The sequence below is a fragment of the Urocitellus parryii genome, chromosome 6, assembly GCF_045843805.1.
Source record: "Urocitellus parryii isolate mUroPar1 chromosome 6, mUroPar1.hap1, whole genome shotgun sequence".
Classification (NCBI taxonomy): Eukaryota; Metazoa; Chordata; class Mammalia; order Rodentia; family Sciuridae; genus Urocitellus; species Urocitellus parryii.
This window is the reverse complement of record NC_135536.1, coordinates 15,005,643-15,020,240: the sequence shown is the minus strand read 5'-3', so window position 1 is coordinate 15,020,240 and position 14,598 is coordinate 15,005,643. Positions and strand designations below refer to the sequence as shown.

The window sequence follows — 14,598 nt, the reverse complement described above, 5'->3', positions numbered from 1 at the left end:
TTCCCTCCCCAGGCTCATGTGGTGGAACACAGTCAGAATCGCCCATGTAATAAAGGCCAATGCCTCTCCCTTCCTCCCTCCCTCCCTCCCTTTTTCTCTCTCTCTCCCCCTGCCCTTCCCCCTCTCCCCTCCTCCTCCTGCCTCCCTCCCCGTCCCCCCTCCCCCTTTTTTAAAACCACTTGCTGTAATTGGCTTTATAATAAACATACATGACATAGCTCCATTGTGAACCACTTTTACTGGACCAGGTTTAGCTAAGCAGGTGCTGGGTGCTTATTCTTACATTTTAGTCTGGTCCCACATCATTCATGGGAATCCACTCTTAAGGCATGCAGGGCCCCCTCCTTCCTGGCCCACCTACACAGTGCTGCCGTCTTTCCCTGCACCATGCTCTAGGGAATAGCTGTTCTCCTCCTTTCTCTCACTGTTCCTTGCCAGTCTTTACCCATGCTTCTCCATCCAGAGGGCTTACTACAAAACTATCACTGGCCTCTTTGGAGGGTGGTGTCATGAGGTTTCAGAATATTTTGTTTCCTGCAAAGAAGAACAATGCAGATTCATATGCCACTTACAACGAGAGCTCAGCTTCCACAGGCCCATAAGGTAGGTGATTACCCTATTTTCTAGGCAAGTATATTATGTCCCGAAGGTTCCACAGGTAAAGTGGGACCAGCCCTGAGACCTCAGTTTTCTCATAATTCCTTGGTGATCATCCAACTTTATACTAGTTTCGGGGGAAATGGTGAACTCACAGTCCAGGATAACAGTATTGAGTAACCTGAGGTGATTATAGTGATTGTGGCTTCAAACTCAGGCTGGAGTCAGCTCCTAGTAGTTCCTTAAGAAACAAGAAAATTCCAAGTCATTCTTGTTTGGCTTCTGTCAGCTTTTGAAAGTCCTAATCTGTTGTAACGGTTCTCACCGCCTCCCTGATCATGAAAATGGTAATATAGAATGTGTTGCCCTTACACATTCTCTAGGCCCTTCTCAGCTGCTAATCTTTACCTAAGATATTCTTTCTCTGCACCTTAGAGAAGGGTAATAGAGGGGAAATGAGAATAATAATGAGAACCCCCAAACTGTCTTCATACTGGGCTCTTATTTCTGTACTTTTGGAATAAGAAAGCCCTGCAATAGCAGCTTCTAGGTAAAATAGAGTCTGCTATTTAAAAAGACCATCAGCCAAGAATATAACAAATGGGTTCTGCTTCTGTGCTCTACCAACAGATTCAGATCCTGATGCCAACCAGGGTAACTGTGTAAGTAACACACTAAGATGGTGACAGCTTCCCCCACCGTGTGCTGGCTGGTCTCAGCACACGCAGCCTGGAGCAGTGCTCTACCGCCAACTGTCTCCCTAATCCTGGAGAGGACCTGCACACTGCACCGTCTGGTCCCCAGACATTTTCCCATTTGATTGGGTCGTCTGTGTCATTTTATGAATCATGAATGACTGGGGCAAGGCGCAGAAGCAGTTTCACCTCGCCCATCCAGTTAGGTCATGGTCAGTAGGTAACTTGTCTGTGAGTGGTAAGACAACAGGTGTCCCAGGTGTGAGCCAAGTGCTCCTGTGACACAAGGGAGGCATCAAGCCTGAGTGAGCAGACCCCAGAGACCAAAGGTCTTATTCTTTCAGTTCTGTTTTACAAAAAACAACTTAAGTCCCCAAAAGGAGGGAAGAGATGCTGGAGGAAGTCATGGAGTCAGAGGAACTGTGAACAGCCAAGACCTGGAGGGAGGCCAGCTGGCTTTGGGGACCTAGCAGTAGACCTGTCTGGCTGCTGCTGTCGGCTTGGCCCCACAGCATCTCATGAACTGGCTGTTCTGCACTTCCAGTGACCTCGCAATCCTAGGTCTGCCTTGTCTCAGGGCTCACTTGATGTGTCCCCCAGTAGTGGGCTTGTTTCCAGAAGAGGAAGATTATCAGCTAAGATACCATCCTGGAAGGTAGGCTTCCAGGGCTTTCTCCTGAACGTGAGCTGATGTTTCTCATCAGTGTGTAAAAGGTGGTGTTGGGTTGAGATATAGGAGATGTCCTTAAGCTGTGTCACTCACTGGTGTCTGACACTTCTGGGAAAGTGGTAGACTTCTGCGAGGCCTTCACAGAATAATCTCTATAGTGATGACTTTGGGGACAACCCAAAGGGCTGTGCCAAGGCTGTACAAGCCCTGGAACAGGACGCTTGCCCTGGGAGGGCGGGCATGCAGTGGACCCGCTCACTGGTTTCCCCTCAGAGCTGAACATTCCAGCAGCCTGGGGTTGATCCCCGTGACCCTAGCTCAGCTCTGCAAGTACCCTGTGCCTCCTCAGAATGAGGAACAAGCTGGACTCTTTATTCTTAGTAAACTCCAGGGTAATTTGAAGAATCAGAGGAGTTTTACATTGAGTTTGAAAACCATGATGGGGGTGCTCAAAGGGCTCTGAAGAGAGGGAGCATGGAAACTGCCAGAAGGCCCAGGAAAGTCTTCTGTAAGAAGATGGCCCTTGAGAAATGAGTGCATGCTCAACCCACGTTAGGCAAAGAGGCTCTGTGAAGGAAGTGGCAGCACCTGTACCTGGAGCGGCCTGAGGAGGGGGCATGGGTGGGAGAGGTTGGAATCCCAATCTGAAGGAGATTGGCAACCAGGACTCAGGGGTTGGACTTGGTCCCACTTGGATGGTGGAAAACCATCAGCTCCTCAGTCCAATCATTAATTCTTAAGTTACAGTGAGGATTATTCAGATATTACTTGAGGATATGGGCATTGCAGATACCATCAAAATTTTCTTAAGCCACATGTAATCTGCCACCTTTCACCCACTGCCCTTCTTGTATGGAAACCCTCCTTAACAGCTCTCTCACCCCGTATCTGCTGAATCACCGAGGCTTGTGGCTCTCCCTCCTTCAGGCTGCTCGGTGCTCGGTCACCCCTGACCATCCCACAGCCTCTGTGTCCAGGGCATGTCAACTTCTAGTTCAGGAACCTCCAGCTCACTTCCTAGGCACCTGCAAGCTGCTCTTCACCCTGCTGCCAGAGGTGTCTGTCAACCACAAATCCAGTCCTTTTGTCCCCACTCCAGGCCTCACTCCTGCATCCCGTGCCCCACTGTGTCAGGGTCGTTGATGTGCGTCCCCTTGACCAGGTGGCAGCCTGCTTTCTCTTGGGAGTCTCTTAGCAAACGGTTCTTAGTTGACGTTCCTGGAGTTCGTGCTGCCCTGTTCTGAGCAACTTGAGCAGAAGAAATCTGCCAAAGAGTGTCTGTGGAAACTGTGAACAGTGGGTATGGTATATAGTAAGGGCTTCAACACAGCCACCAACTGCTGGGAGGAGAGCGCAGTGCGGAGAGCGCACTGCAGCCGCTCTCACCCTCTCCCCACCCAGCCCATTGCAGTGCAGCTGCCAGTCCCCATTGGTTAGATAAACGTCTTGAAGATTTCTGTATTGATCATAACCTTAAGATGTTCACTGACAAGAATGCAATTTGTTGCAAAATAATGGGGGTGCGTTGTTGTTTTTTGAAGCTCTCCCTCTTTGGTACTAGAAAGACGTCTTCCTCTTTTTTCCTCCCTCCCTCCTTCCTCACTTGGAATATAACCCAGTGCCTCGAACATGCTAGGCAAGCGCTCTACCACTGAGCCACAACTGCAGCCCGAAATCTTTTTTCTTTTAAAATAGGGTCTCACTAAGTTGCTGAGACTGGCCTGGAACTTGGCAACCCTCCTGCACCAGCCCCCCAAGTTGCTGGGATTACAGGTGTGCACCACTGCGCCCGGCTGGCACATGCCTTTTATGCTTTTAGTTACATGCTTCCAAAGAGACTTGGAGCTCTGCAGTCACCCTCCTGCCTGGGCCTCGTCTCTGGAGATCAGCCTCTCTTTGTGCCTCCCAACAGAGCTCCATGTCCACACCACCCACATTTCTGAATTATCAGTACCCAGAGTGCTCTTTTGTCCTTCACCAGTTTGCCACCTCCATCACTGTGACCTGAGGCCAGTGTTGCAAATAGGAAAGACACAGTGTCAAACAGCAGAGGCAGTCACCTTCAGGGACCCTGGCGATGCCCTACTTTCCTGCAGCTGTGATAAGGACCTATAACTCAGCAGCCAAGTGGCAGTGCTCCTTACGACTGAAAAAACTCCCATTTTTTCCTGCTTCTTTTAAATGAATGAATCCATAAAGGCATCCTCTCAAGATTGACCTCACTTGCAGTTAGAGCATCAGTAGCTGTCCCTTAAGACTCAGAGAATAATGTCAGGTACGTTTGACGTTGTACATCCAGCACTTAGAGATGCTTGGTTCGCAGTAAGTTTCTAATTAGAGCTTGTCAATATAAGTCAAAGACCTAATTCTTCTGAGGTCTAATTTCAATTTGTCAGTTCTATAGTGTTTTCTGAATTGACTCTGTACTTTAGAGGTGTATTTAATTTTTAAATTAGACTACGGGCCTGAAAATCTCGATTATAGGAAAGAGCCATTGATGTCAAAGATCAGCGACAGAGTTCCAGGCCCATAGGCGTCTGTGTGTGTTGGGAGGTGCCCGCGTTCCTCCTGGAAAGCTGCTCCCTTTGGTGTGTGTCAAGCGTACGCTTTGTCAGGCCCTGGACCTGTGCCTGCCTTACGTGCTGTGACCAGAGCTCCGTTCTTACAGCTGTGGCTCTGTAAGAACTGTGGCTTCCAGGGTCTCCTGGGAGTCCACAGCTGGGAAGCGTCGTTTCACGTGAGGCTTCTTGGTAGCCTCCTACATTCCCCCCAGCTAACAAAACCAGCTTCTTCCCTATCCATTCTCTTGCCACATCCTGTCCCATCCACCTGTTGAGAATTCCTCCCCTTTCCTCACTGCTACTGTCTGCTTCAGGGCCAAGTTTCTGTCCTCGGGTCCAGATCTGTTCCCAGATGCAGGTGGATTCCTTTGCCCTTCAATCTTGTGTGGCTCCCCTTGGCCCACAAGATGGCGTCCAGATTCCAGACATCATGGTCCACTGGAACAGCGCGGCCTGCCCTTCCTGTGACTAGCTTCCCTGCCAGTTGGTCCATCCTGAGTAGTGTGCTCCTTCTGGAGCGTTCAGCTGGGTCACCGCCTTACCCAGGGAAGTCCTGAGGCCCTGAGTAGCTGACAGGACAAACCGTCTGTGACTGTGGTCTGAGCGGGTCGCTCGCTCTTCATGGGAGAGCAGTGGTCCCGGCGGCAGCGACGAGCACTTGTACCCCTCTGCTGAAGGGGGCAGCCACAGTCCCTCACGTGTGACGTGTGTGCACCTCTCACCTGGCGGTTTATGACCGTGGTCTCCAGGGCCTTGTCAGTATCCCGGCCTGGGAGGGCGTTGTGTAAACTGCCATGTGATGCGCCTGTGGTAGCTCAGTAGTGACAAGTAGAGACAGCTCCACACTGCTTGACAACCAGCCTGAAGGGAAAAGTGATGCCTTTTTTATTTCCACATAATACCCTAGAATTTGGATCATAAATGGCATTCAGGAGGAAAGCATATCGGCTCCTGTCAGACGAGGATGGTTCAAACCCCCTTCTGAGGTCAGGCACCACTGAGAGAGGCCTGGGTCCAGGCCGCGCAGAATCAGCATTGCCCTGACCCAGTTGAAAACATCAAGCTAGGAGCCAAGAAGAGGGGAGTCGTTTTATTTTTTAAACCCGAGACTCCATGAACGTATTAAATAATCACTAAATTGGCACCAGCCTCTGGCCTCTGGTACCAGGATTTCCAGGAGATGGCTCATCTTAATTCGCCCTGCGTGACATGGACCCTTGGACTTCCATGGGGTTCTTTCCTTGTCATGGTGCCCAGTGGTGGGTATGAGACCATCTCTTTGCTTAGTCAGAGGAACACAGGACCAAGCCTGAGAAGGACAGGGTTCCACATCTGGCCTTGCCACTGTTGCTGGCTGTGTGACCTTGATTGACTGTTCAACCTCTTTCCTTCTCTGAGAAATGGGACCATTTGCATTACTAATTACACCCTGAATATACATAGAATTCTGCTGGTTTATTTTCTGGAATATTTACCATGTGCTAGTCATTGTTCTAAGTAATTTATACTTCTTCACAGTAGCATTGTAAATCAGATGCTATTGTCTTCATTTAATAAACAAGGAAACCAAGGCTCAGAAAGGTTAAGTAACTTGCCAGAGGCACACAGCAAATAACTGATCTTCAAAGTAAGAGATTGTAGTTTCCTGAGATCCAGAAAATGTCAAAGGAATGCCCTGCCAGTGGGAACAACTGTGGAAAGGAGCAGGCTATGGTGGTCTTTGGATTAGTGGGACTCAAAGCCTCCAGTAGCCCTTGGTCTCCTGGCCCCTTCCTCTTTTGCTTCACCCTCACAGTCCCTGATTTGGGGTTTTGGGTTTTTGGTTTGGTTTGGTTTTTCTTCCAGTCTCTTTCAGATTTGTTCCTTTCTGCCTCCACCATCCACTCTCATCCTGTCACCTGTATAGCCGTCACTATCCTCTGTCTATTTCCTGTTCACGTTGCAGTAACTTGCTGTCCCCTCTGTTGGATCCCTCGTGCGGTCGTCCTCCCTGACCCCGGGAGCAGGGCGCCTCTCCAGAGCCTTTGCAGTTCCTCTCTTGTTGCCGTGGAGGCCGCGCTTCCCAGGGCCCCGCGGCGCCTGTGTAGTGGATGATCAGCTCAAATGTGAGCACGGAGGCTGGCGGGGGAGGCTTGTCCAGTGCTGGGGCCACAGCTTTGGGTTCTGACGACCTCCACTGATGGACTTGAGAGCCCCCAGCAGTCGGCCTAGGCCTTGCCAAGCAGCTCCCAGAGCCAGGTCTTCCCCAGCTTGGCTACCTGCCCATGCCGAGTCACTCCAGCCAGGGAGCGAGCCCATGTGACAGGCCAGACCACAGATGTCTCCACTGCCGGTCATTCAAAACACTGTCCGGTCTGGCCCCCAGTGCCCTCCGTGTGACCTTCCCCCATACACACCCCACTCAGCACCCAGAGGCTCGCTGTGCCCTGCCCTCGATCATGCTGCTCTGTCCCCAGGTTCTTTTGCCACCTGCCTCTCAGCAGCATGGCTGTCTTTCAAAGTGCAGCTAAAATATTCTTCTCTACAAAGCCTTCCTGTCTCCTGCCACTGAAGATAGGCTGTCCTTTCGGTGCTGGGCGAGCTTCACCTGCGGCCTTGCTTGCGTCTTGACTTGGCATCTTCAGCAGCGTTGCTTCCGCACTTTACCACAGTCCTCGCCACTCAGAGCTCTCCCTCGATCTCGCATTTGCTCCCTCAGGCAGGGAAGGCTCTTCACTCCTGGGTCTGCAGCTCAGGATTTCTTGTGCACCTACTATGCCCCGGGATGTGCCTGGGCACTAGAGTTAGAAGAAGTAACACAGTGACCACCAGAAGCTTTGCTCTCTGGGTTTCACAAGAACAGCCCCACGGTCCCTCCCACCAGCCATCTGAGTTCCTAGAGCACGCCATGCTCTTGGTCACCTCTGGGCCTGGGAGGTGCTATTCCTCTCTGAAACATTTTCCTTTCCACTCCCACTTCCAAACCCTGCTTCTCTTTTAGGGTTTGACCATAGTGCCACCTTTTTTAGGGAGGCTTTCACTGACCACCCCCTGCCCCAAAATCTACAACAGCCATGCTGGTCTCTGAAGTTGCTCTCTGGCTGTTCTTGGTGGCACTCACCACGGTTGTAGGTATATTTTTCACAGATGTATTTGTCTAATGTCTCCTCCCAGCTGTGCAGTCGATGAGGCAAGAGATGGTGACTCTGGTACACGCGGGGCCTGGCACATGCCTGGCCCTGGGAGGCTTTGTCAGCCCCTTGACCTCTGTATCCTAGTCTGGAGGGACGCCGACAGGGTCTCCAAGGCAAGGTCCAAGCCAAGCCGAAAGGAACTTGAGTTTACAAATCAGGAACTGGCCATTCTAGTCACCGAAGTTCCAAGTTCCCCCTGGACAAAAGATTATGGTTCATATGGGGTCATGTGCGACCCAGAGAAGGGGGACTCTGGGGAGCACAGAGGAGCAGACCAAGCAGCACAGCTTATGGGCTGTCTCATGACACCCCAGGATCTTCTAGGGTGGGGATTTAGCATGATAATCAGCATGGACATGCGCTCTCTATTCCTGTTTAAACTGGATGAGGTTAGAGTGGCATCTATCCTGTTGGGCCTGTGTTTGTTAGGGTAAGCACATAAACCCACACAGAGGGTTGATGAAGCAGCAGTTACAAAATCACAAGAAATAGGTGTGATGACCTTAGGCTCTTGGGGCTCCTTCATCTTCTATTTGTTGAATGAATGAACAAACTCATGAATGAAAGCATCCGCCATTCACACAGCTTAGCAAGTGCCAAAGCAAAGGCTGAAACCCACTTTGTCTGAAGCCAAGGTCAGCGTGACGCTTTTTGTGTCCTCGCTGTGTCTGGGACCAGTCTCCCCTTACTAAGTTACATGATCACAGGGACTGAGAACCTGGTCCTTATTCTTTTTATGGTGAGTGCTGTTGAGTATGTGGGTATTTAGGCTATGAAGGGCAACCTGTGTTTGGGCGCTGGAAGGTGGAAATGAGAGACAGGCAAACTAGCGAGCAGAGTTCCAGGGTGATCCAGGAGGGCCCAGAAGATACCCAGGTGGAGACTCACAGCCTCTGGGACAGGATTCCTCTGTGTTTCTCCTTTGCTAGCAAAGCAATAAACCTTTTTCCTTTTTCTCAAAATTATGTCCTCCTTATTGTATTGGCACTGGGGACAAGGACTGAGCTTTCAGTAACAAATTTGGCACCCCAGATGGGACCCAAGAGCAGCCCCAGCTCCAACTTTCTTGGACAGGCCTGGCTCTCCGAGGAACCCTGTCCATGCTGAGGTTACCAGGTGCTGGAGAACTTGCTGAGAGCCAACTGCTGGAGAGTTAGGAGATCAAGGAGTTTGCCTCCAGTTGAACCAGAGAAGCTGTTCCTGCAAGTACAGGGAGGGACCGAGGGACTGTCCCAGCAGCTGCCAAAGCTCTTTTTGCTTCAGGGAACTCCCCCTTTCTCTCTCTGAATGATACGGTTTGCCCCATTGTGATCCACCTTGAGCAAAAGGAAACTGAACTCAGGAAGGTGGCAACACCCTTGGCCATCTGCATGATCCCTACCCTTTGTATGCCTTGTCCAGTCACCTGCCATCTGCCACTGTGGACCTCTGGACTGCTCTGGTACTGAATGCCCTTAGCTGTCATGCCACCTCCCCATCCAAGGTAGAAAACAAGGACTTTGGACCACTTCCCCCAACTCTGCCCTCTTTCAGCAGGAAGCAGCTTGGAGATGTTGTCACCCATTTTCCCACAGAAATGGAATGTGGAAATTAACTGTGCGGAAACTAACAGGGGTCCACTTTATGCTTTGAATATAGCCCTCGCTTCTCTGCCACTGCAACTTATTTTTTAAATAGACATGTTTCTATCTCTTCTTCTCTCTCTGCTCCTCCGAAGAAATGAAGGAATCCAGACTTCAGGGATAGCACCAGAAGATTTCACAAATGACTGTCTCCCAAATTCACAAGGGAATTACGACTCCAACAGAGAACACATGGAATGTAGCCTTTGAATCACCTCCTTTAAAAGCCTCCTGTTTCTGCTGATGGGCAGAATCACAGCCTCTGGGACAGGAGTTCCCTGAGTTTCTCCTTTGCTAGCAAAGCAATAAGCCTTCTTTTTAAAAAAAGCCCGTGTGTGGGGCCCAGAGGACAGCACTGATGTCTTAGTCAGTGAGAGGAGGACAGGGTGTGCGCATATCAGCCTGGAGAGAGCCTCCACCTCCACCTGACTCACACCTAAGACTGATACCTTGTTCCGCAGTTCTTGGAATAAACTTTCCATTGTGATAGATCGTGAAGAATTTCCATTTTTCTATTCCTATCCTATTAACTTGAGCACTTCCATTATACATGAAAACAACTTTTACTTCTTCTTTCTCAGGACAGGCTGCCTGTTACTATAGCAATATTGAAAACATTTGAGGTATTTTTATACAATGAGTTCTAAAACTCCCTGCCAACTGTACATGGTGTTTAGTAGAAATGGGCTATAATATCCAAAATTGTTTCTCTTGTTTCTCTGTATCCTTTGTTAAACTCTTGCAAGCTTTTAATTTAATTCTTAAAATGTTAAATCTTATTTTCAGGGAAGAAAATAATTGGGAGGAGTTGTTAAATATATTTGCCTATCAAACATTGAAAATAGTTCTGAAGTCATTTGAATTTTGTTGTAAATGTCATAAAGATATGATTGCTTCTTGGGATCTTCCAGGTTCTTTATTTGTTTCAGTTTGGTTTTAGTTTTCTTGTTTTCTTTTGGGAAATGGCATACAATCATTGATTCCCTCCATGTGTTTGCAGGGCCTGGACAGCTTCAAAGTGAAACAGAAATTCTTCTCTGGCAGCCGGGAGGCAACAGACTTTTTTCCAGTGCCCTATGATCTGCCCCCAGAACCGTACGGAAGTAAAGGTGAGACAGCTGAGGGGAACTCTGGGCAGGTGTATCATAGTAGAAACAGAGCCAGGCAGACACCATTGGTCCCTCAATGAAACCTGGTTCGTGGAACCCTCTGGAAGCTTAGGTTTACAGAGGCCCCTTTACTGCCCTGTGATCATTGGAGCCACAGTTCTCAAACTGTTTGGCCTTAGAACCCCTTTGTATTCTCATGAGTTTTAAGATTCACGGAAATCATTTATTTATATGGGATTTTGTATCTATTTCTGTTTATTGTATTAGGAATTTAAACAGGAACCTACAAATATTTATTCATTAGTTTTAAAATAATAAACATATTTGTATGATCATTTCCAAAATTAAAAGACAAAATCAGCAAGCAAAGTGGCATAGTTTAGTGGTTTTGCAGCCTCTTTGTGTTATAGCTAGAAGCCAGCTCCATTTCCACAGCTGCTCTGGGCTGTTGTGCAGTCACGTCAGTCGGCCTCTGCACATTTGTGGGCTCATGACAGCAAGAACCACATGCTGGCTTCATGCATCATGAAGATAATTTCTTACTTCAGAACCTCCCACCCCTCAAAGGGAGGTCCCCAGACCACACTTGAAAACTGCTACACCAGACTGTGACTTTCCTGAGGGTAGTGACCAAGTGTGTTTCACAATAGAAGGGCCATTGGCATATCCACAGCAGGCTCAGAAGTCCCCAGCCAGCCAGCAGGCTTGGTGCACCTTCTGTGTCTGCCCTGGGTGGACCCAGCCTTACAGGCTGTCCGGCCACTTCTGTCGGTCCTGAAAACGTCTGTGCTTAACACAGTGTCCAACCCAGAGCTAGTAGCCAATAAACAGTAGTCACCTTTAATATAATTGTTCTTACTGTAATATCTAGTTCTGTTCCTGGCACATGGGAGAAGTGATTTGGTGTGACTCCCCACTTGGGGAGCAATGATTTTTTTTTAATGTCTAAGGCTTGTCTGTGTCAGTCCCCTCCCCTTCTGGATTTCTTTATTCTTCAGGTTCCTTTTCCATAGTTTTTTTAACCCAAGGTCTCCTGAATAAACATAAGTAAGGTGATGGCTTGAAGGATTCTGACTTGGGTCTTGTTCCCCAACCCAGACCCTGTCTGGACTCCCCCACTTCCTTTAGTCCTAATCTCCAAAGGAAGAGGAAAAGCGAGTGTGGAAGCCATAGAAAGTCTTTAAAAAACGCCCTCACAAACCTTCCCCTCCAACAGAAAAAGCATTCCCCAGAACCCAGAAGCTGACCACAGGATGATAAATCTTTGATTTGCCCAGCAGGCAGAATGCTTTGCAATGTGTCACTGTCTTTTTTATTTCTTAGGCATTTTCTTTAAAGATACATACAATAGAAAGTGGAGCATTTTATTTTATGTCAGTGCTATTTTATCTCTTACACTGTGTTAGTAGCTTGTAGAATAATACCAGGAATTCAGACACCACCACTTCAAAAACAGCCTGCATTCAAGGAGCCATGTAGACTAAAGAACGGCATTTTACCAAGATGTAGAAAAGTGAGTGGTTAAGAACATTTCAAAAGCACTTCACTTTAAAAAGTGATTTTCAAACTGTTATGACACGTACAGGGTCTTGTTCGGGGCTTCTTAAAATCAAAACATGATTCAGAAAGCTTAGCAAAGACATCTACTGCTGCATAGTCCCACCAGATATCTTGAAACCAAGACAATGATCAAATGAAGTAAAGCAGAACCTAAGACCCAGCTACTGAGGTCCCTTGCTTTCTGTAGGAGCTTCTATTCATTTGTTCTCTCATGGGTACCTAGTGAGCACCTGCTGTGTGCCGACAGTCTGGGATGAATCAGTGAACCAGTTAGGCATGAGGTCTTGCTCTTATCATCTCCTGAAGTTATATGTAACTCCAAACCCATTTTGCCAGTGGGACTTAGTATTTTATTGAGATGACTTCTTATGAAGCAAAATCACCAGTTTTTTTAAATTAATACAAATTGGTTCCATATGTCCCATGTGTTGTGACCCTGAGCCTGAGGAGAAAGTGAAACAGATCAGTCCCCCACCTCTCCTGAGCTCCATTCCGTGGGCCACTGCTTTGTGTTCTTTCACTGATACTCTGCATTATCGTATATGTTACTGAGAAAATAAAATGAGGACAGCCTGCCTGAACCTAAACAATAAGTGCAAGTCCCACTTAAGAAGTAACTGAACATACAAAGCTTCAGAGGTGTTAGTTACATTCTGTTTGTGAATAGGTTATTGTATTTTCATTGTTTTTTATTTATTTATTTATTTTTATTTTGTACTTGGGGTTGAACCCAGGGCGCTTTACCATGGAGCTCCATACCTAGCCCTTTTTATTTTTTGAGACAGGGTCTTGCTAAATTGCTAAGGCTAGTCTCAAACTTGTGATCTTCCTTCATGAGTCTCCCTAGTCCCCAGGATTACAGGCATATGCCACCATGCCCAGCATTATTTGTTTTTAGAATATACCTGGCATATATATATGTGTGTATGTATGTGTATAAATATATTAAAATAATAAGTGTATATAATTTTTTCTTTTACTGTTGTAATGTTTTTAATGCATGATAGTTATACATAATAGTGTAATTCATTTCTTTCACATTTTTTACAAAAATGCAGATATACAGAAAAGTTGCAAGAGTACAAACATTTTGTCACATTTGCATTCTTTCTCATACTTTACATTTTTCTGATCCATTTGAGTGTTGCAGACATGATAGCCCTTTTTCCCTAAATACTTCAGTGTGTATTCCTAAAAATAAAGTCATTTTCTTACATGACCACTTTACATTTATCAAGATTGGAAAGGTCCGTGGCATCTAGCAGTTCTGAACAAATATCACATCCACATGCATGAATATGCATGTAATATTTGCATATTAGGTTACAAGCCCATTTGTTCTCTTAAGGAACAATTTGAAAGGATTACTTAAAAGGGGCTTTTTCTAAGCCAGTGATTGTTAGTACTGATAGTGTAAAAGAGACAAGGGTCACAGCCACCCTCTTCTCCCCATAGCCATGTGTCTAGCTTTCCCTCCAGGTTTTGGGGGAGACCTGTCAGTGAGTGTGGAAATCGTTGCCCACAGCCCACAGGGGCAGACACATTGAAAAATCAGAACTGCAAGAGATATGCCAGATGGTGATCTCTGGGTCCTTGCCTGGTCCTCACTGACTAATTGAGGGGAAAAGGAGTAAATACAGTGATCTTGACATCACTGGCTCGTTAGTAAATGTCTGCATCTGAGATCCTGTATTACTGTGAAGAATCTCTCCAATAGCTGCTCATCTAGCAAGAAACAGGGTGTCTTCTACCTTGGGAATGAAGTTGATACTACCCCACTGAGCAATATATAGAAGAGGGGTATAGAATAGGAGTCCAGGCCCAGAAGATGCTGTTTGCAGTAGAGAGAGCCTAGGCTGGGGTAAAGATGGGGGAGTCAAGCCCAAGTCCATGGCCAAGTCGCTCAACCTTTAATGAAACAAATATGTCAAATGGAAAAGGCTGCCTTTCTCTAACAAGCTTGGTAAAGTTAACAAAAAAGGGATTGGTTTCATGCTTTCAAACCATCTCAAGGCCAAAGATAAGCAATAATGTTCTGATAATTTGTTGCCATCTTCAGAATTCTTGCCTGCGCATCCTGCTGGGTGCTGCTATGTGCACAATTGCTCTAAGATTATTCAACAGGAACAGCAAGGCTGCTGCAAGGAGAGGCTGGCAGAACCACTGTTTCCATGCTGTTTCTGAGAAGGGAAAGGATCCCTAGCAGGAGAGTTTGCAGAGCCAAGATGCTGCTTTAACGTGGCATCCTTCTTAGACCTGCAGCGAGCTCTCCAGCCCTGAAAAGTTTTTCTGTTAGTAATACTTGTCGAGACAATGAGACGGGATTTATTTTTAATCCTTGTGATGTATTTAGACCTTACCCATATTCTTATGGTTCTTTTGAATGGTTTAGCTCTCACAGGAACTATGTGTGGTAAAGATGATACTCTGAAGTGTTTTCAGTTTCTAAAATATCTGTTAAAAGGGAGAAAGAACAGTTCGCATTTATTGAGCACCTTCAACATGACTGAAACTTTACACATGCTCTCTTCACACTAATCCCTGGTGGTTGCTAATGTACTTGCCATTTCAGGGGAGAAACCTAAGGCCAAAACCCAGATGCCTTCACTAA

General features: G+C 47.2%; 1 protein-coding gene across 1 annotated transcript in view; it reads left to right on the top strand.

Annotated features, from left to right (window-relative positions):
- The window catches only part of Tdp1 (tyrosyl-DNA phosphodiesterase 1), a 76,054-nt gene that overhangs the window by 60,550 nt on the left and 906 nt on the right, over positions 1-14,598 (top strand). Inside the window, exon 15 of the mRNA XM_026394228.2 lies at positions 10,319-10,427. Coding sequence (XP_026250013.1) covers positions 10,319-10,427 — 109 coding nt within the window. The remainder of the gene's footprint in view (positions 1-10,318; positions 10,428-14,598) is intronic.